The 19,198-nt window shown below is 44.7% G+C and overlaps 1 protein-coding gene across 2 annotated transcripts; it reads right to left on the bottom strand.

Moving 5' to 3' along the window:
- Positions 1–874: 874 nt before the first annotated feature.
- IGFALS (insulin like growth factor binding protein acid labile subunit) lies at positions 875–6,858 on the bottom strand. 2 transcript variants are annotated; one of them, XM_039490321.1, is made up of 2 exons: positions 6,730–6,858; positions 875–2,910 (listed from the first exon to the last, which is right to left on the bottom strand). In XM_039490321.1, the coding sequence occupies exons 1-2, from the start codon at positions 6,770–6,772 to the stop codon at positions 1,097–1,099; spliced, it is 1,857 nt and encodes a 618-aa protein (XP_039346255.1). In that variant the 5' UTR covers positions 6,773–6,858; the 3' UTR covers positions 875–1,096. The 2 variants fall into 2 exon arrangements, with proteins under 2 accessions (XP_039346255.1, XP_039346256.1); XM_039490322.1 differs by having other exon boundaries at positions 875–2,907.
- Between the last annotated feature and the right edge of the window lie 12,340 nt (positions 6,859–19,198).

Raw genomic sequence — 19,198 nt, 5'->3', positions numbered from 1 at the left:
GATCAGGCCCCATTGTGTTTGGTGTTGTACAATCACAGAATGCTTTATGGGTTCCTGAAACTTTTTTGCATTGCAACGCAGGGTCACACAGAATGGAAAAGGTTGACAACCACTGATCCAAGCTACTGCAATACAGATGGGATGAAGCCCCTGCTTGCATTACCTAGTCACAACTGGGGTGATTCTGGGGCAATGATACTTAACTTTATCAGCATTCCCACTAATGAGCACTGTGGCCCAGACTTTCCTCCCCTAGCTCAAGAGGATCTTGGTTTCTCCATTTGCTCTCCCCAGCCTGAGGTCCTCATTTTGCAGTGATATTCTTTCCATTAAGGAGGGTTGTCTCCATGATCCATTGACAACAGCACCTCTGCTAACCCGGAGTGGTTGCTAAAAAAACTGATATGAGATGTTCCTTGCTCCTTGGTGGCTAGACAGGTTGCCTATCCTTTGCTCCCAGCTCAGGAGTGAGACCCAAATGCTGGTCCTTAGTGGGCAATACCCTTTCAGGTTGGCTTTTCAGTCCAACTCTTATTGTACTATGATCGTTTGTTTGGGTTCTTTAAAATCAGTTTTAATTTTGGAATTGGAAAAGAGAGTCCTCGGAGAAGGCTCCTGTCCACTCATACCTTCTCACACACCCATTCTTTCCTTCACATTTCAGAGCTGGGCAAAGGAATGCTGGCTCTGAATCACAATGCTAAGTTCAAATAGCCCAAAGGTAATTGCAAAGTCCAAAGAACCTGTTTACCCTGGCTGTTCAGCCAAAGCTGCTATGCTGGTTCTGTTGAAAACTGCAGCTATACAAATATAGTAATGGTACAGCATGGAGAGAGAAAGGTAAAGAGTGCTGTGCAATCGTATTGGCCTCTTTGGGTAATGGTGAATGGTGGAACACACTATTTTGGACTGCTACCCTGATGAGCTTGGTAAAGAGATCAGGGAAGGTGGTTGAGATGCCAGATAGCTATACCCTTTTACTTATTAGCCTGTAGGAAAGTAGTTCTCCTGATTCTACCTGAACTTGTGCAAGTATGTATCTAATGCTGCCAACTATAGAAAGCAGAAAGTCCTCTATAAAGAGGAAGCGTGTTAGTTAGCAGTGAGCAAAGTGATCTTCACTGATTTCCCTCAGGTCAAGGCCTGCCAGGTCTGGTGGGCTTAGGCAGGTCAGGTTGTTGTACACGTACACGGGTGTGTGGGAATCGTCCCCCTCCATAAGGGACTGTACAAAACGTGGAACCACTGTGGGATGCTGCAAGGAAAAGTCTCTCAGTTCCTTCAGTGAGCAATTACAGTGCCACTTGTTTCCTTCCAGCCACAGCTGCTCCAGCACAGGTGAAGGGCCCAGAGAACCAACTGAGAAGGTTTCCAGAGAATTGTTTCTGATGCTAAGATACCGCAAGTTTGCTAAGGGGGTAATTGTGGTGTTGTCCAGCATCTCCAAATGGTTGTTGGAGAGGTCAAGCCAGAAGAGACGTTGAAGTGGGCTGAAAGCGTTGTGAGAGATCTCCAGGAGCTGGTTGGAGGAAAGGAGAAGGTATTCCAGGTTATTCAGGCCTACAAACATGTTGTGGGAGAGATGGGTCAGCCTGTTGTGCTTAAGGTCCAACTCCAAAAGATCATGCAGGTCATTCAAACTCTGGTCTTCAATTATGGATATGGTGTTGTGCTGCAAGAAGAGCCTCCGGAGGCAGGAAAGGCTGGAGAAAGTTTGTGGCCTGATTCTGCTGAGACAGCTGTTTTCCAGGTGAAGACTATGCAGTTTGGTTAGGCTCTTAAAGACATAGTCGGGAAGTGCCTTGAGGCAGTTACCAGACAAGTTCATCACTGCAACATTAAAGAGTCCAAGGAATGCTCCAACCCTGATCTCTTGAATCTGGTTGTTGTTCAGCGTAAGGACCTCCAGCTGGCCTAGCCCATCAAAAGTCCTTTCTGCCAGACTCCTGATCCTGTTGTGTCCCAGTTGTAGCTCCTCCAGGAACTGGAGATCTTTGAAAGTCCTTGGCCTCAGGCTGGTGATTGAATTACTGGATAAACGCAACACGTGCAGGCTCAAAAGGCCCAGGAATGTTTCTTCAAAGAGCAAGATGAGACGATTGTGGGAGAGGTCTAGCCACCTGAGGGACTTCATTCCCATGAATGCACGTGGGGCGATTGCATTGATCTGGTTGTGGTTCAGGTAGAGCTTCTGTAGTTTCTGCAGCTTGACAAAGATATTGAGCTTGATGCCCTTGAGCAAGTTCCCACTCAAATCCAGCTCCTTCAGCTCACTGAGACTGCAGAAGATTTGGTGCTGCAGGTAGGGCAGCTTGTTCCCAGCCAGGACCAGTTCCCTCAGATTAGGCAGGTTATGGAACACTCTGTCAGGCAGCACCACGAGTGAGTTCCACCCGAGGTTCAGGTACCAGAGATTGGAGAGCCCAGCAAACAGGCCTTCCTCGATCTTGTTGAAGTGGTTGTTGTTGAGGCTCAAGGAGGCGAGGTTCTGTGTGTGAAGGAAAGTGTTTGGTGCCAAATGCTTCAGCCTGTTCCGTTCCAGGTGCAGGTGGTAGAGGCCCTTTAAGTCATGGAAGGCATGCTGCTCAATGCTTGCCAGCTGACTGCTCTGCAGGTTAAGGAAGTCCAGGTTGGAAAGGTTCCTGAAGGCCATAGCTGGCAGAGAAAGGAAGTTGTTCCCATCCAGCCATAATGACTTAACGTTGCTAGGAATGTCTTCTGGGAGGTGCGTGAGGTTCCGGGAGCTGCAGAAGATGTTGAGCTCCTCACTGTAGTCATCATAGCTGCAGGCACATGAGCTGGGGCATTTTAGGAGCTCTGTGTCAGGCTGCTCCTTGGGCGCTTCTCCGCTGGGAGATTGGGACCCTGCTGCCAGCACCAAGACCAAGAGTAACAAGAGGGCAGTGTCTGCTGGGGAAGTGGAGGGGGAGATTAAGACAAAACAAATGGAAATCGTTAGCTGACAACACACAGCAAGAGGAAACGATGCAAAGATGACATGGCTAGGTATACTCAATGTGCCCCAAATGCCAGTACCATGTAAGGCACAATATTGGAGACTGAGCAACCATAACATGGAACAACATTGTATTATTGTCTTTCTTCAATGCCTGTGATGGTTGCGGGAACTAATCCTGCTGAAGTTGGTGAATGTTTTGCCATTGATCTCACTAAGAGCAGAGTTAGGTCCAGGGTCTGTAGAGTGACTTGGATTTTCTCTCTGTTCAGTTATATAGGCCAGACTCACCATTGCCCTGGACTTGTGTACTCATTTACACCAGCGCAGACGTTCTTGACCCTCTTTGTACTGGTATAAATGACTGCACAAGGGGCAAGGCAACAGTGAATTGGGGCCATCATTTTGAAATGTGGGAGTGACATTCTTAGCACGTAAGCTGAGAAGTGCACCTTTAGGAGCATGTTGTGTGTCCGGGCTAACTTAGTCAGGTTTTTCACATCCTTCTGTCTGTATCTATTTACAATCTGTTATCATTTGGCTGAATTGACTCTTCACCTTGACAAGAGTGGGATTGCAATGTCTGGGTAATATTCCCTTTTGGTATGTCTGGTAATTGCTTCCTCTCCCAGACATGGGCAAATTGCTGACTCAGAGAATCAGTCTGTGACCAGAGGCTGGTTTCCTCTCCCTACTCCACTGAGCTTTTAAAACAGGGGTCTGCCATTTCTTTTACACCCTAGAAACAATTCCTGGAGGACCAGTGATGATGACTTTCATTAAAGCTGTCATGCAGCCCTCATGCAGGCTCACATCCTCTAAGAGGACAGGACATGGTTTCTAGAGCTTGATCAATGCATCTCCTTTGACTAGCCAATAACAGACCAGTGCACTTAGTGGTTCATCTCTCCTCCTCCACTGTGGAGTGGAAAGCATTGCCTATGGGGATCCCATTCCAAGCATGTCTGCCAAAGCATCTCAGTCCTCACCGTCATCCTTGCTGTACTATTCTTGGGCCCCCAAGCACCTCTGCCAGCACAGCTCAATCTGGACCTGCAGCCCCCCTCTTTTACTGACCACATTCAGGACTGGTGCAGGTGGTCACAAACCCTTCTTCGATGTCAGTGGGAGCTGTGCCCACAGGGCTGGACTCTTTAATAGAGGCTGTCAGTTGTCTGTCAAGAGTTTAGGCTGGCACTAGGAAATCTTTTACGAGTAACTCAACCTGCTGTAGATCCAAGCCCAGAACACTGACGCTGGCTGACAAGCACCCTAATCCGTTTTCTCAACCAGCCTTTTTCTGTTCAAGGACACATAATTCAGCAAAGAGAAAGAACTGCTCCCTTAGCTGCAGCCATTGCGCTTACAGGGGGAAATAGTGGTGGCTTTATCAGCATGGAAGGCCATGGGTATGTCCTGGAAAGTGAGCAAAGCTTATACAAGACAAAGTGCCAAATTCATACCTGGTGTCAGTGGAGATACAGCCACTGAGGTCAACACAGTTGCAACCATTTTGAGCAAGGTCTGAACTTGATCATCATCATCAACTCCTCCCTCCCTCTCCCCCTTCCCCCCCCCCCCCCACTGCTGAGCAGCAAACTCCATTTCTGAAGCTCCTTTCCTACCCTGCGCTTCCTGGTCTGATTGCTTGTGCACCTAGTTCATGCTTCACACTTAAGTGTAATGAAGGAAGAAAAAATATAGGCTAGCGCAGGAAGTAGTGCATTAGAAAGATAAATTGTTCAGTACAATTCAGGTGTCCACATACCATGTTGTACTGTAGCATCACAGTCCTGGGCATTGAGGCTATCTCATTTCTTTTAGAAAACGCTCTTTTCAGAGGAACTTACTTCAGCTTTTAAACTTGCTTTGAGAAGCGGGCAGGGGATGGGGACTGGGCCTAGATAAGTTCATTATGAGCAGAGATGGGTGAACATGCCGGAGCTAGCAATTTTAGTGAACAATGTGAATGAAATCTGAAAACCTTTTTATCCCCTGTAATTTAAATGCTTCCCCCCACCCCACATGGGTTATTCAATAAATCATTATGGAGAGCTCTGTGCTCTGTATCAGGGTTAAAAGACCCCTCTAAATGCTAAGCATACCCTGTGGGGACCCTGTGTACGAGAGAGATGTTGTCTTTATTAGAAATGTTCGTTCTCAACTCCATTTTTTTCCCCACGGTCTCTAAGTGGCAGGCAAGTGGGTTTGAAATTAGGCCACATTAATTCATCCAACCCCATTCACAAGAGAGGGGAGAATATAGCAAATTAGGGTTAGATAGTTCCACAGTTTTGAAGTGATGGGAAAACAAGAAGAGTAGAAGTTGATGATTTCAGATGATCTGTTGCACTCTTGCAACAAAGCAGCGGTTTCATTTTAGTTAGGGAAACGAGACCATCTGTTCTGTGATGCACACCACTGCCTGGTTCTGGTTCTGTACTTTAAAACTGAAACTTGTGATGGTAAGGTACTGATCCTATGCCCATCAAATCAATTCATGACTTTGCAGCATGACTTCCCGTGCATCAGGGATATCCTGTAACATTATACTTCCTCATCTCCAATTTATTTGGGGGAAGGATAAATCAGGAATGGCCAAGATATTTGGGCAAGAATATTGCCTTCTCATTTTCTCAGGGTTTCTGTGCAGGTTTAGAGCAGACACCATTAAAATCTGCACCATTACTACTTGTGAGAAATGAACATTACTGCAGTATTTCTTATTAAGAATTAACAATGACTATTGCAGTTACATGAACTAACTCTAAGTGGCAATTTACTTGCAAGTGCCCCGTGAACAGTGTTCTAATGGCACCCACTGCACTTGAGCCTGTCTTCCCATGTATGACACACATACTTGTGCCCATGGGTGCTGACCCAGAGATTTCTAGGTGGAGCGCCAGCACACCCTGCTTATTGGGGTGTGATGAGGGAGAGGCCAGATCAATTCCCCAAAGTACTCATGTTGCAGTCACGTAGTCTGCCCTGCCAATGCTATCTCTCAGAAATGAACTCCGGGCTTATTCATCTCTATCTATCCATGCCCATCACTGTGGCATGTACAGATCTCCTCTATCTAATCTATAGTATCTGCATGCTAGGTTGATAATACACCCTTTATGTACTTAACTTGCATTTTAGAAAGCCCATAATTATGTGCTGATGGGTTAGCTCTGGTCTATTGTCTTTGTTTACAGGCCTGCCAATGTCTTTTTTTGTGTATGCTTGTCTCCAACAGTATTAGCCCACCACCCCATACATTCAAGATCCTCTTGGACCAGCAATTAGATTTTCACTGCATGTTTCAGCAGCATTTTTCTTCTTCTAAAATTCCAACAGTAGATGTACTCTGGCCCCCAACCTCTCAGAATTAATCTGATTTTTCAAAAAGCAGAGAAAATCCAGGAGGTCTTGCCTTAATTCATTACTTGGAAGCTTTTTCTGCAAAAGAACCAATCTGTTCCTCCAGCTGCAAAGTTATTACTCTAGCAGAGACACATGCACTGTGCATGCAATCGCTAAAGCTCCTTAAAGTAGCACACGGGACATCATAAAGCCTGAACATTATCCTATAACAGCAGAGGTGGCAAAAGAAAAAGAAGTTGCTGAGCAAAACAAGTAGAAACTTTCTAAGAACTCATTGATCTGCTCACCCTAAACTATTTACCTGCCCTTATTTGTGGGATTTATTTGTTACTCTGGTGCAGATCCATACTGTCCTGCTCTGATGAGATACTATTGGAGGAATGTGGGAAGTTGCTTCCACTTACCTTTCCTTGTGTTCATTGCGGCAGAAGCATGGGAAGGAAACATTCTGTGGACAGCCGATTCTGTTCTCTGTATTTTCCCCCAACTGATAATGTAGCGATACAGCAACCGATACAGCAACCACCTTGATGCCTGTCCAGCACTCTGTGCTCGATTGGTTTTAACCCTTGTGCTACCAGCCAGGAATGCGGGGAGGTTTTTATTACTAAGGCAAGGGATGTTGATTGAAGGTCTTGAGCTGCATGTGTATACTCTTCTCTGAGTCTGTCAGTCTGGGAGTCAGATTTTCCTGACGTCTATAACTGGGAACAAATATACTGAAAATACTGGTGAAGGTAAGCAAATGGCTTCTCCCCCCTTTCCCGTTTTAGGTCACTGTTGTAATTAATTTAGATACCCATGTGAGGTTTATACCCCCTCTGGGAAATAACAAGTAGGGTTGATTGAGAAGTGAGTAAACAGTCCTGGAGAGAACCTGACTTGACTACTGAATGGAAATGGGCTGAGGAAGTAGCGTTCTGATCTGGTTTAAGTTTTGATGAGGAGTCAGGTTCAAGGCCGATCAGTTCTAGGGTTTGAGTTTGGTGGGGCCAGATGCTGGGAACCTTGCAATGCTGTATGATCCTGTGACATTTCCACAATCTTGAATGATCCACGTCTCATGCGATTGTGAGATTTCTGCCATCGTGTGAGATGTTCTTGTGGAATGCTGGCTGCATCTGAACCAGGCCTAGCAAATAGAAGGGTTCTGAGTTGGAACCAGAACCATATGAGCAGGTTCAGATTTGGAGATTCAAATTCATGCCTTCCCTCTAATCTTAAAGGGATTGGATTTGAAGTTCCAGTTTTGGCCCACCTCTAGTTCCAAATTCCCATGGCTTTTCAGGCTTGGGTTTCTACCAGCATTAGAGGTAGAGCACATAGTGGGGAACAAAGCACTCGGGTTCTAAAGACTTTGAATTGTCTTGGTTACTGGGCCAGCAGATGGCAGAGTAGAAACATATAGGAACAAGGGAACAACATGCTAAGTAGAATGTATGTCTAGCCCATGGTCGAAGAAAAGGATCTGGGGTGATTAGTGTGGATAACTGAATTGAGATGAGCAAAACAAAAGTACCTTACTTAAAAAGAGACAACAAATGGCTGATACTGTTTCCCAAAAGAGCCCTGGCTAGACTGTCTGGAATACTACATTCTGTGTTGGTTGTACAATGCAACAAGGAATATATGTTTTAGAGGTGCATTGGGGTGTTGCGGAGTATGGGCTGTAGGATTTGGCTACTACAGGGGATAGATCTGTTTTTACAAAAAATGCCTGTGGCTCTGAAAGATCTACGTTATGAAGAAAGGTTATAGGAGCTAGGACTGTCCTCTGGAAAAGAGTGGTGACAGTGAGCCAGTTGAAGTTTTAAAATGTTAGAGGAATGAATAAAGTCAAAGGATGGTGTAGAATTTTCACATTAGTGTGAGATTCAAATCCTCAGGAGTATTATTTAAAGATAAAGGGAACTCAGACTGACTTTATATACATTTACTTCAGTAATGAGACTTTAGTAATGTGTCCAGTAATCATGGCAAACATAAAGTTACCCAATGATTGAAGGAAAATAGTATAGAATGAAACCTGTCTTAGATGACTGCTCATGGGACTGGCAAAATTAGTTGCTTAATAGAACTGGCTGCCTCATAAAGGTGATGTAACTTCAGATATGGAGCAATACTTACTCTGCAAGTAGTCCCATTTAAATCAATGGAACTTCTCATGGAGCAAGGCAGGGGTAGTCAATTATTTTTTGTCAAGGTCCACACTCCAGAGAAAATAATTTTAAAAGTATAATAATAATAAGAATAATAAAGAAAATAAAAAATTTGGGGGTCTGTTCAAAAGCATCTAGTGGTCTGGATTTGGCCCATGGTCTGCCTATTGACTACCCCTGGAGTAAGGTAATACTGTGAGTAAGGGTGGCAGAATCTGACCCTATGATATGTACAGATTTTACTGAAATCAAGACATTTGTTTTAGAAGAAGATTGAGGAGATTGGTGAAAAAGCATGAAGTTCGTTATGATCTTATTTTATCTAACTAGTTGGCTAGGATCTTTATTGGTTTTATTGCTTAGATCAGTGGTTCTCAAATTTTTGTACTGGTGACCCCTAGCAAGCCTCTGAGTGTGACGTGTCCCCTCCCCCCCAATTAAAAACACGTTTTTATATATTTATCACCATTATAAATGCTGGAGGCAAAGCGGGGTTTGGGGTGGAGACTGACAGCTTGCAACCCCCCATGTAATACCCTTGCGACCCCCTGAGGGGTCCCAACCCCCAGTTTGAGAACCCCTGGCTTAGATAATTAACTGCTGTCTACAAACACGTAAAGCACTAATACATTTCAAGATTTATTATGCTAATAATTTGAAATCTTTGGGATCATTCCTTGGAATTTACATCCTAACTTGACAGAGATCTAAAAAAGGAAGGGAAAATGAAACAGAATAGCTATGTAATAGAGTCATGGAGACAGCTTCATTTGAAGATTATTTTATAGAGCTAATGCTGAACATAGCTGTAGAGATCTTCCCTGAAGTCTTTGCTACATAGAGTAAACAGTCTTTAGCTCCCAAAGAGAACTGCTTTTAAAGGTGATGTACGAAGGTTGGTCAGTTCTTTTTAAAATAACTTGTGCCCTTTTATAAGGCCTGGAAGGTTTGTGTGCTGAATCTTTAATATAAAGACTTCCTTTCTTCCATATGTTTGTTAGGGATTGGAGTTAAATAAATACTAATGAAAACAAAGCATTTTAAATAGTCTGCTGGCAAATCCTTTTCCCTCTCAGTTGCTCAACATTCACTTTCTTGTGATGTCATTTCACTAGTTCTCTATTCACCATAGAGTCTGCTAGGGTAGATAATACCTGAATTTGTAATACCAAAAGCAAGCAGATTTTTTTTCAGGGGCTAGGGGGAGGCAAACATTTTCAGATCTTCATTATCAAAGGAGCATAAAAAGAGTACAAACCATTGATACAACTTTAAAAGGGGATGGGGATTTTTTATTGACTTGTTATCAGGAGCTTCAGGATTTCTTTTTATCCCAGCTGTTATGGGAGCTGTTTGGCACCTCTGACAGGGCTAGAGGCTTGGGTGGGAGGGATAAGGTTGACAGATGGTCCTTAGAAACTGACTTATGACTGGAAGACTGTGGCTTCCTGCCAGAGTCATTTGGCAGATGTTCAAAACCACTCTGTAGGGGTCATGAATTTGCTCTGTGTTCCAGGTCATTTCCCCATTAGTACTGTCCAACCCAGCTCATGAAGAAACTTTTACCAGTTTCCAAGAAGAAAAGGCCACTGCTGTCTAGGGTGGAGGAGGCTAATTGGCTCATCTGCTTCAGTGCTGGCCTGGGTGGATCTTGAGGGTAATCCATGTTACATACTCTCTCTGATAATATTGCAATCCTGTTTCTATATGGGGGTTGCTAGTGAGAAGGGGTTATTGCAGTGTAAAAATATTTTTCTTAGTCGTACAGCTTCTAAATTTGACTTTTATTTGTTTGTTCCCAATGACCATTTTGTGCTGAAGATCTTTAAGACCCAGATGCCAGATTCAGGAGACCAAATTCAGCCCTGGGTATCAATGGCTGCAGCTCCACTGACTTCATTTTACAGCAGGGCTGACTTTGGCAAGTGGGTTTGAGTCTCAAGTACTGTAATTTACACACTGAGGGGCCCGGGGAGAGTGAGTGTAACAATTAGAGGAACAAACAGGAGGATGTAAGATGGTATCAGATAAAGCATCCCACTTCTACTTTAATTTGAACCATCTTAGACTCACTTATAGACTGTGGGCTTTCCTCTACCCCAATGACAGGCTCTGCTCTGGGGAGTAGCAGAAGCAGACCTATAGTTAGGCTCTTGGCCATATTGCTTTATCCTCCTTCCTACTGAACTCCCTTGATAGAGTGATCATCCTTTTTCTTACCTTGTGTAGATTCACATCTACTATTATTTTTCCAGGTAAACAGGTTGCAGATAGAAACAGAGCTCGCAGACCTCCCAGCCACAGTGGGTGTGTCTACTGGGAAGAGCAGAGCCAAGCACCTTTACAGGGGCCAGTGGGCCATAAAACATAGGACTAAAAGTCTCCTTCAGAAAAATGTCCATGCCCAGAGATCACTGAAAATTGCTTGACCAAGCAGATCTGTTTTAAGCTGTGTCTTAAAGCTGGCCATTCTTGGGCCCCATCAGGAGGAGCAGATCCCAGAGGTGTGAGCCCTTCACTGAATATATGCTGCTGCCAGTGTTGCTTGGGCCTGGGGCAGAGGTGCCTCCTCAGATAACTAGGTCCCTGGTCATGTATGTCTTTCTCCAGTGGTAACTGCCCTTAGTATTGATGTTGCTGTGAAAGATTTCTAGCACCAGATTCTTGGGAAGAGAGGTTGCTTCTTCAGTTAGCTATATGTTATCTTCCTCCTGGGTCTTTCTTTTATTTCATTTGGTTCACCAATGCTGCTTCTGCCTCTAAATCTGACTGAGGAGTGAGACCACAGGAGAATGGGCTGTTGGCTGCATTGCTCCTGTTTCCAAGATGCAGTGCTTTGTAAAGGCTAAGAGGTGACTAAAACTTAGTAAAGCACAGCTACGGTGTGAAGGAGGAAAAAATGTATAGCTGATAGAGGTTACTCAGGGGACTCACTGCTTCCAGACATGTCCTCTGATCTGTGGAAAGTGACATGCTCTCTAGAGTACTATAAATTCCTCCTTTAGGGTCCGTGTTACAACCCTGAAGCCAGAGCTCTAAGGAAACTTGAGATCCTATACTAGGGTAATAAAGATCTACAAATGGCTGCCCATAAAGGATCTGTTGTTATGGGTCTGGGCCATCCATGGATTTGCGTGGTGCCCAACATATTTAAAATGTTCTGACTCCTTCTCTTTATTGTATAAGAACAGGCATTTTCATACCAGAAGAGGCAAGTGATGCTTCCAGCTAGATTCCTTGTTTCTGAAAGCAGTCAGTGCTGGGTATATCTGAGAGGAAGGCATAAGACCTCAGCACTGATAATGCTTCCAGTTGTACTATGCTGTATTCCATAGTGGGAGGGTCCAGATTTCTTCCTGACTCCCATGAGCCACAAGGTTCAATAACCATGACTTTTCCCCTTCTAGTATAACTGCAGCTACTGACAGAAGTGTCTAATCCATTCTTCCATTTTGCTGAACTATTTATAGCTCAATAATTTCCTAAATATTAAGATTTTCAATAATCTCAGTAATATCCTTCAATCTTGAAATTTACTAAACTACTGCATCAGATATGCCCTGCAGCAGTGAGTTCCACAGGTTAATTGTACTAGTATGAGGGTTAATGAAGTATTTCTTTCTCTCGATGGCAGGTTTGAGTTAGAGCTGGTGTGTCCCTCTCATAATACAGCAGTGAGAATTTCAGGTTGTTGTTTAATTCTGGCAGAACTTTTAAATAATGTTCTAGTTGGTGAAAAAATGTAAACACGCACACAGGAGCCAGAGTCACAGAAAGAACAATCTGATTCTGATATTCCTTTGCTCAGTACATTCACTGGCTACTGTGATATGACTAGATGAGGTTTTTGTTCAGTTTCTTTCTTTATTTAATTTAGACTTCCCTCTCTCCCCCTCTATTTTAATGTTCTATTCTGGGAAATTATTGATCAAAAGGGAGAAATGAGAGACACACGCACACTAATTGGTGCTAAGTACATATTGACACAAGGTGTCATCAGTGTGGAAGCTTAAGAAGAGCTGAATCAGCAGGGACCTCCCTGCCAAAAAACACACAACCTGAAAACCTCCTCAATGTCCAGAGAGAGTTTACTCCTCTGCACAAAATCCCCTTTGTGTGAAAACATTAAACCAACTTGAACAAAACTAAACAATAGAAGGGATCTATTTCTAAAGCAGCTTCAGAGTGACTGACTTTTTAACTTCTAGACACCTTTCCAAGCTCAAAGCCAGACATGAAAGGTCCCATAGAGCTGAATATACTTGCTGTAAAGTATTTTGCCACTTTATGTATTGATTTGAAATATTAGTGAAAATTAATTAGGGAAAGTTTATCTTATTGTCACTTTTAGTAGGTCCTTGTGTTAAATCAAACACACACACAGGGGAGTTACAGTTGAATAGCAGTGTCTCATACCTTTCCAGAGCACTGAGTGCACCTGTACTTAAACCTTGTAAAACCACGAGATAAGGAAACACCAGCCCTGCCACACAACTTTAACTCTGCCCACTGGAGTTGGCAAGAGCCACTGGGGTTATACAGTAAGTATACAGGGTAGCCTACTTATTACAGGCTGCCCTGTAATAAGTAGATCCGAGGAACAACGAAGTCAATGTGTCTTTTTCTGTCCCCCAGAATTGTATTCTTTCATTTGTCTGCTTGTGCTCCAACTGCCCTTCAGGACAGCTGGATTGCCTGGTGTAGCAGCTCACGCTGCAATATGAGGAGGGGTGCATCTGCATCCAGAAGGATTATGGACCCCTCATTTCTGTGCTGCATTATGTGGGCTGGACAATAGAAGAGCATGATAGTCTATTCTTGCCATGTGTCTCTGGAGTTGTCTGGTAGCACATGCCAGGATGCATGGAAGTGCAGATGATGTCCCAGAAGGCATCACTGGACAAGGGGGAGGAGGTGATTTGTGCAGAGTAGGTGCAATGGTGGAGTGTAGTGAGGACACAGTCTGATGGTTTCTCTCACTGTCCCCATGTGCTGTGTGCCCCAGTGCACCATGTCATCTGGAAGGCTAGAGTGCCATGATGGGCAGGGCATCCCTCAAAGAGAACAGAGTTAAGGTTGCTGGGTGGCGCTGGTGTGTGCCTTAACCCTTTAATCCCTGCTTTTCAGACATCCTGGAAGGGTATGAGGCACTGCCAATCAACCTTCACAAAGCTTTTGGGCAGTGAATTTCCCTTGTTTTTGAGGAAGTGATGGTAGTGAGGGGGACATGATTGGGGGAACTTGTGGAGGGCATAGGGAGTCTTCCTGGGAATACTTCACTGCCATTCAGCTACCAGCTCTGCCCTACCCCTGGCCCTCCATACAGGGGTGGCTCTAGGCACCAGCAAAGCAAGCAGCTGCTTGGAGCAGCCCATTTGCAGGGGCGGCAGCCGGCAGGGATCCAGCCTGGGAGCTGTAGTTCCTTGGTTAGCTCCCTGCCTATAGAGCCAGTTCTGGAGCAGGGAAAGAACTACATTTTCCAGAATTCCCTTGGCCGCTATCAACAGGAAAGGGGGAGGGAGTATGGTACCTGAAACCTCATGCTGCAGCTTGCTGTGAATGGAGAGTTCACTGCTAGAGCAGGGTGGCACTGTGAATGGGGAACAAGTGTGCCCAAGGAGTAGAAGGCTTTGGCTCAGATATCCCCTTCAGAAGACTTCCCCAGACTGGATTAGGGATACTGATGTGACCTCACCTTGCAGCGCCCAAAGAAGGAATTGAGTGGACTAAATGGACAGTGCACCTTTCTATCTGAAGCCTAGCAAGGGAGGTATGTGGATCCCACTAGAATTTAAAATGAAAAGTAAGGGAGGGGAGGCTCTACTGGACCTGGGCAGTTTTAGATACAGTACCAGGCACTTAGGAGGATTTCCACTTCTGAGCGGAAATTGACATTTCCTTTCCAGATTTAGCTAATATTCAGAAAGGGAATCTAGCACCTGCCTTCCAGATTTGAACACCTCAAAATTCAGGAGTGCTCAAGTTCAATTTGGGCAACTGTTACTTCATTTCTCCCAAATCAAATATACTGATCCACTGTGACTTGCTGAAGAAAAAGTAGGATAAAATTGAGCAAGAAATGTTTCCCAGTGGTTTTTAGGACTGGAATTGCTATTTTCAACAGCCATTGCCTTTTTTTTTTTTTAGTTTTATTTGTTTAAAAGGAAGACAGTGATATTGCATTGGCAAATTCCCCATAGAAACAAAGAGTGGAACAAAAGAATAATAAAGGCACCTCAACTTTTCCTCATTTATGGAGGACAGTCTTATAATATGCATCCAGATATCCTCCAATCACACAAGCTGAAAATTGTTCCACTTTACTGCAGTTCTGTAACCATATGGGAACCAATCCTGTCTGTGTTCCGTGCACATCCAAAATTCCTGCTGAATGACCCGCCCTGGGAGCAAGTTACCAGTGACCCAGGGCTGGGGCAGAAGAAGGATGCAGGTGGAGGTGGGGAGAGCCCAGGGCTGGGGCAGCAGGGTGTGTGTGTGTGGGTGGGCAGGGGTGGGGAAGGAGGAGCCCAGAGCTGGGGCAACATGGGGTGTGAGGGGGGGAGAGCCCAGGGCTGGGGTGGCAGGGGGGTGTGGGTCGGGGGAGGCCCAGAGCTGGGGCGGCAGGGGGTGCAGGTCGGGGGGGAGATCCCAGGGCTGGGGCAGCAGGGGGGGGCGCAAAGGGGATCCCAGTACTGGGGTGGGAGCAGCCAAAATTTTTTTGCTTGGGGCGGCAAAAAACCTAGAGCCGGCCCTGCCTCCATATCCCCTAGTGAGGTTGGAGGAGCCATGGGGAGAGAGGAAGGTGGTAACCAGTGAGTAGCAAGGAGCACTGGAGGCAGCAACAGGGAGCAGGGGGAGCCCCAAACTCCACACTTCCTTCTTAGAAAAGTGGAAGAGGATCGGCATAACCCTTTACCCCTGAGAAGAACTGCAGAGGTGTGAAGTGGCCCATTCAGCCCAACTGGTATTCTTCTCCCCCGTTCCCAGTCTGCCTCAGACCCTGCTGTGCAATACCCATGTTAGAGCAATTTGAACATTAAACTCAGCTCCTTACTGCAAAGGGGGGGCATGATATGCAGAATCCATGGAACAAATGACTCCAGATTTGCACCACTAACTCTAGCCCTGGCCTTGAAGTGGCACCACATTGTTCTAGAGGGCTGGTTCTGCCACAACAGTTCAGGTTGCACCAGGACTTCCATATGAACAGGGGTGGAAAGGATCTATGGTATCATCTTAAAATGTTTGGTGTAGTTTGTGCACTGCTTGATTTTTCTATAGCAGTTTCTGGGGACATGAGGGGGAGGAATACATTTGAGGTTTGCCATGACTGTTTTGAACAGGGCCATCTAACACCACTTTTTCTACAGTCTGACCATTTATTTCAGACCGCACTTTCACAGAAATTAGAGCACTTTGAGGGGGGAGCTAAACAGGTGTGTGAAAGAGGATCAGGTATTGTAGAAAGCTGAAATTTGTTTGTGTTTATTTTTCATGAGAGACATAATTTACTTCTTTGGTTGTTGACAGTATCCTGGCACTGTGTTAGTCAATGTTGACCTTACCCCAGACCTTACTTGCAGCCCTCCCCGTGAGAAACCAGTACCAGCTCCCACTTTGGAATATAAAGCATTAGGCACCTGTCTGCCCCCAGGCAAAATCAGTGTTTGTTTCACTGAGAGAGCCAGCCGGGCCTGGTGGATAGAGCAATGGGCTGGGACTCAAGACCTGGATTCTATTCCCAGCTCTGCTAATGGCCTGATGTGCGACCTTGGGCAAGTCACATCATCTCTCTGTCCCTCAGTTTTCCCATCTGCAAAATAGGGATAATATCCTTTGTAAAGCATTTTGAGAGCTACTTATGAAAGCATTAGATAAGAGCTAGGTATTTTTATTAATAATAAAATAATTTATTAGTTGATCCTAATAAAAAAAATAGAACAAAATACCGCAATGAGCTGGCCAGGGCATTACAGGCTGGAATCAGAAGTGTCCACTCTGCATCATAGACCCTGTACTGCTGTCATGTAACAGAGAGTCTCCTTTAGCTCAAACAAAAGTTGATCTTAGAGCAGGAGAATCTGAGTTCTCTCCCTGCTGTGGCTGTCGAGTTCTGCATTGCTGTGGTGGCCAGCCTAATTGACAGCTGTGAAGTTCAATACACTTTGTTTCCACTGATCTGTACATTTAAACTTTTAAATTGTTCTGCCAAGTAAATGTCACTGAGTTGATTTTTTCCGCTCTTCATTTAATTCTTGCTTTCTTAGATACTTTATCCTTCTTCCAGCACGGCCAGCATTGTTAATGTTTTTCATTAGCTTAGCTATCCACACTACTGTGCCCTGCTTGCCCCCAGATCACAATTTTAGTCCTCATAGCTAACCTCTCAGGCCAGGAACAAAGTCTATGATGTCTCAACTGGTTGCTATGGAGAGAGCTATAATGGTATTAGGAAAAGCAGCAAAATATTACAGAGGTTTTCAATCCTATTTAAACAATTATAAATCATTCCCTCCCCACAGCAGCCAATCAGCAGTCAACTTCCCATATGTTCTCTCACAGATTTCAAACAAGCACATTGTCTTGAGCACTGCTGAGAACTCATCCCCGAGGAGATTTCCCCGGGGAGGTTTCCTTTGCAGCAGTGACAGAGATCACCTGGCATTTGCCAATTGGCCAAGATTTGTTAGTGACTAAAAGTCATTAATGGCTGATAGGCACTTGAGAAATGAGTTAGTGCTCCCAGGTCTCTCATTTCTGATGACAGTGTCCACCTCCCCCATACAGCTGGCATTAGTTGTAGAGAGACCAGGGATGCTGAACTAATAACACTTACAGAATAATTGTGGGCCTCCCTCACTCTGAAACAAAAAAAGCTACAGTCTTCCCTATATGTTAGTAATGCCCCTTCTGCCCTGAGAGATGATCCTTCCAGGGCAGGCATAGATTGTGGAAGAGTGGGAAAGACTGCATGATCACTGCCTCTTCTGTACCTACGTGGTGCATAGAGAGGCTTTCAATCTGGTATCTGGGGCTGTCATAAACAGATAGTTAAGGGTTAATGTCTCTTTTACCTGTAAAGGGTTAAGAAGCTCAGTAAACCTGGCTGACACCTGACCAGAGGACCAATAAGGGGACAAGATACCTTCAAATCTTGGTGGAGGAAAGTCTTTGTTTTGTGCTCTTTGTTTTGGGGATTGTTCGCTCTTGGGACTAAGAGGAACCAGACGTCAATCCAGGCTCTCCAAATCTTTCTGAATCAGTCTCTCATGTTTCAAACTTGTAAGTAGCACAGGCAAGGCGTGTTAGTCTTATGTTTGTTTTCTCAATCTGTAAATGTTCCTTTTTGCTGAGAGGATTTTACTTCTGTTTGCTGTAACTTTGAACCTAAGGCTAGAGGGGTTTTCTCTGGGCTATATAAATCTAAGTACCCTGTAAAGTATTTTCCATCCTGATTTTACAGAGATGATTTTTACCTTTCTTCTTTAATTAAAAGTTTTTTTTTTTAGAACCTGATTGATTTTTCTTGTTTTAAGATCCAAGGGGATTGGATCTGGACTCACCAGGAATTGGTGGGGGGGAAAGGAGGGGGAATGGTTAATTTCTCCTTGTTTTAAGATCCAAGGGGTTTGGATCTGTGTTCACCAGAAAATTGGTGAAGTCCCTCAAGGCAGCCCTGGGAAGGGAAGGTTTTGGGGGGACAGGGAGTGCGCCAGACACTGAATTTCTGGCTGGTGGCAGCGTTACCAGATCTAAGCTAGGAATTAAGCTTAGAAGGGTCCATGCAGATCCCCACATCTGTACCCTAAAGTTCAGAGTTGGGGAGGAAACCTTGACAAGGGCACCAGCATTTAAGGAATAATTCATAATAAATTATGTAACCTGCACTAAGAACAACCTCCAACTGGGAGTCTGGTGGCACCTTAAAGACTAACAGATTTATCTGGACATAAGCTTTTGTGGGTAAAAAAAATCCACTTCTTTAGCTGCAGCTGGCTACTTCCTGTCTACAGGGACCACTTAATGATATTCCTAAGGTTTCTAGCATAATTTTGTTCAGTCTTTATTTAAACACCCTATGTTGCATCTCTCTGATTCAGGGGCAACCCCAATTTACACTTGTAGAAGACTGGGCATAGTGGAGCCTCCTGGCCTCATCTTGTCCCTTACATATACCCTCAATCTCCATGTGCTGGCATGCTGGGGGCAACAGCTGACACAGGAGGCAGCAGGGCAGCCTCCATTCACTATACACCAGTGGAGAGTTCCCCTTTGCAGGGATAATCCTCCACTGGCCAGCTCTGGCTGCCTTGTGCCGCTTACATGGTGCAAAGTCACCTTTGAAGACTGGAGAATCTGGCTCTTTCTCTTCAAGGCAACTGATTTTTGCTGGCCCCTGGGGGGGGTCATTTATTAGAGGGTTCACTATACTGTAGTGAAGTACCTCTTATGACAGAAGAGGTTCTGTTGGTTGCATGGCCTGGGTATCAGAGCTTTGAAGCACCCACAACTGTATGCCACCATCCCTTTCCTTCAAAGCCTGTTCATTTATAAGCAACTAAAAATTGAAGTAATGATGCCTGGCTTTTCATCCAAGAATCTCAATGCAATTTACATACATTCATTGATTCTTACAATCCTCCTCTGCAGTCACTATCATCATCTCCATTTTATTGATGGGGACACTGAGACACAGTGACTTATCCAAGGCACA

This window comes from Mauremys reevesii, linkage group 10 (genome assembly GCF_016161935.1).
Source record: "Mauremys reevesii isolate NIE-2019 linkage group 10, ASM1616193v1, whole genome shotgun sequence".
In the NCBI taxonomy this organism is placed as follows: domain Eukaryota; kingdom Metazoa; phylum Chordata; order Testudines; family Geoemydidae; genus Mauremys; species Mauremys reevesii.
This window is presented reverse-complemented; position numbering and strand designations above follow the sequence as displayed.

What these genes read in the sequence shown, in the direction of transcription:
- IGFALS (XM_039490321.1), bottom strand. Translation starts at nt 6,772, where the DNA reads ATGTTTCCTTCCCATGCTTCTGCCGCAATGAACACAAGGAAAG. An exon ending in CGCAATGAACACAAGGAAAG is followed by an intron (nt 2,911 to 6,729) that starts GTAAGTGGAAGC and finishes CCACTTCCCCAG; the next exon opens with CAGACACTGCCCTCTTGTTA.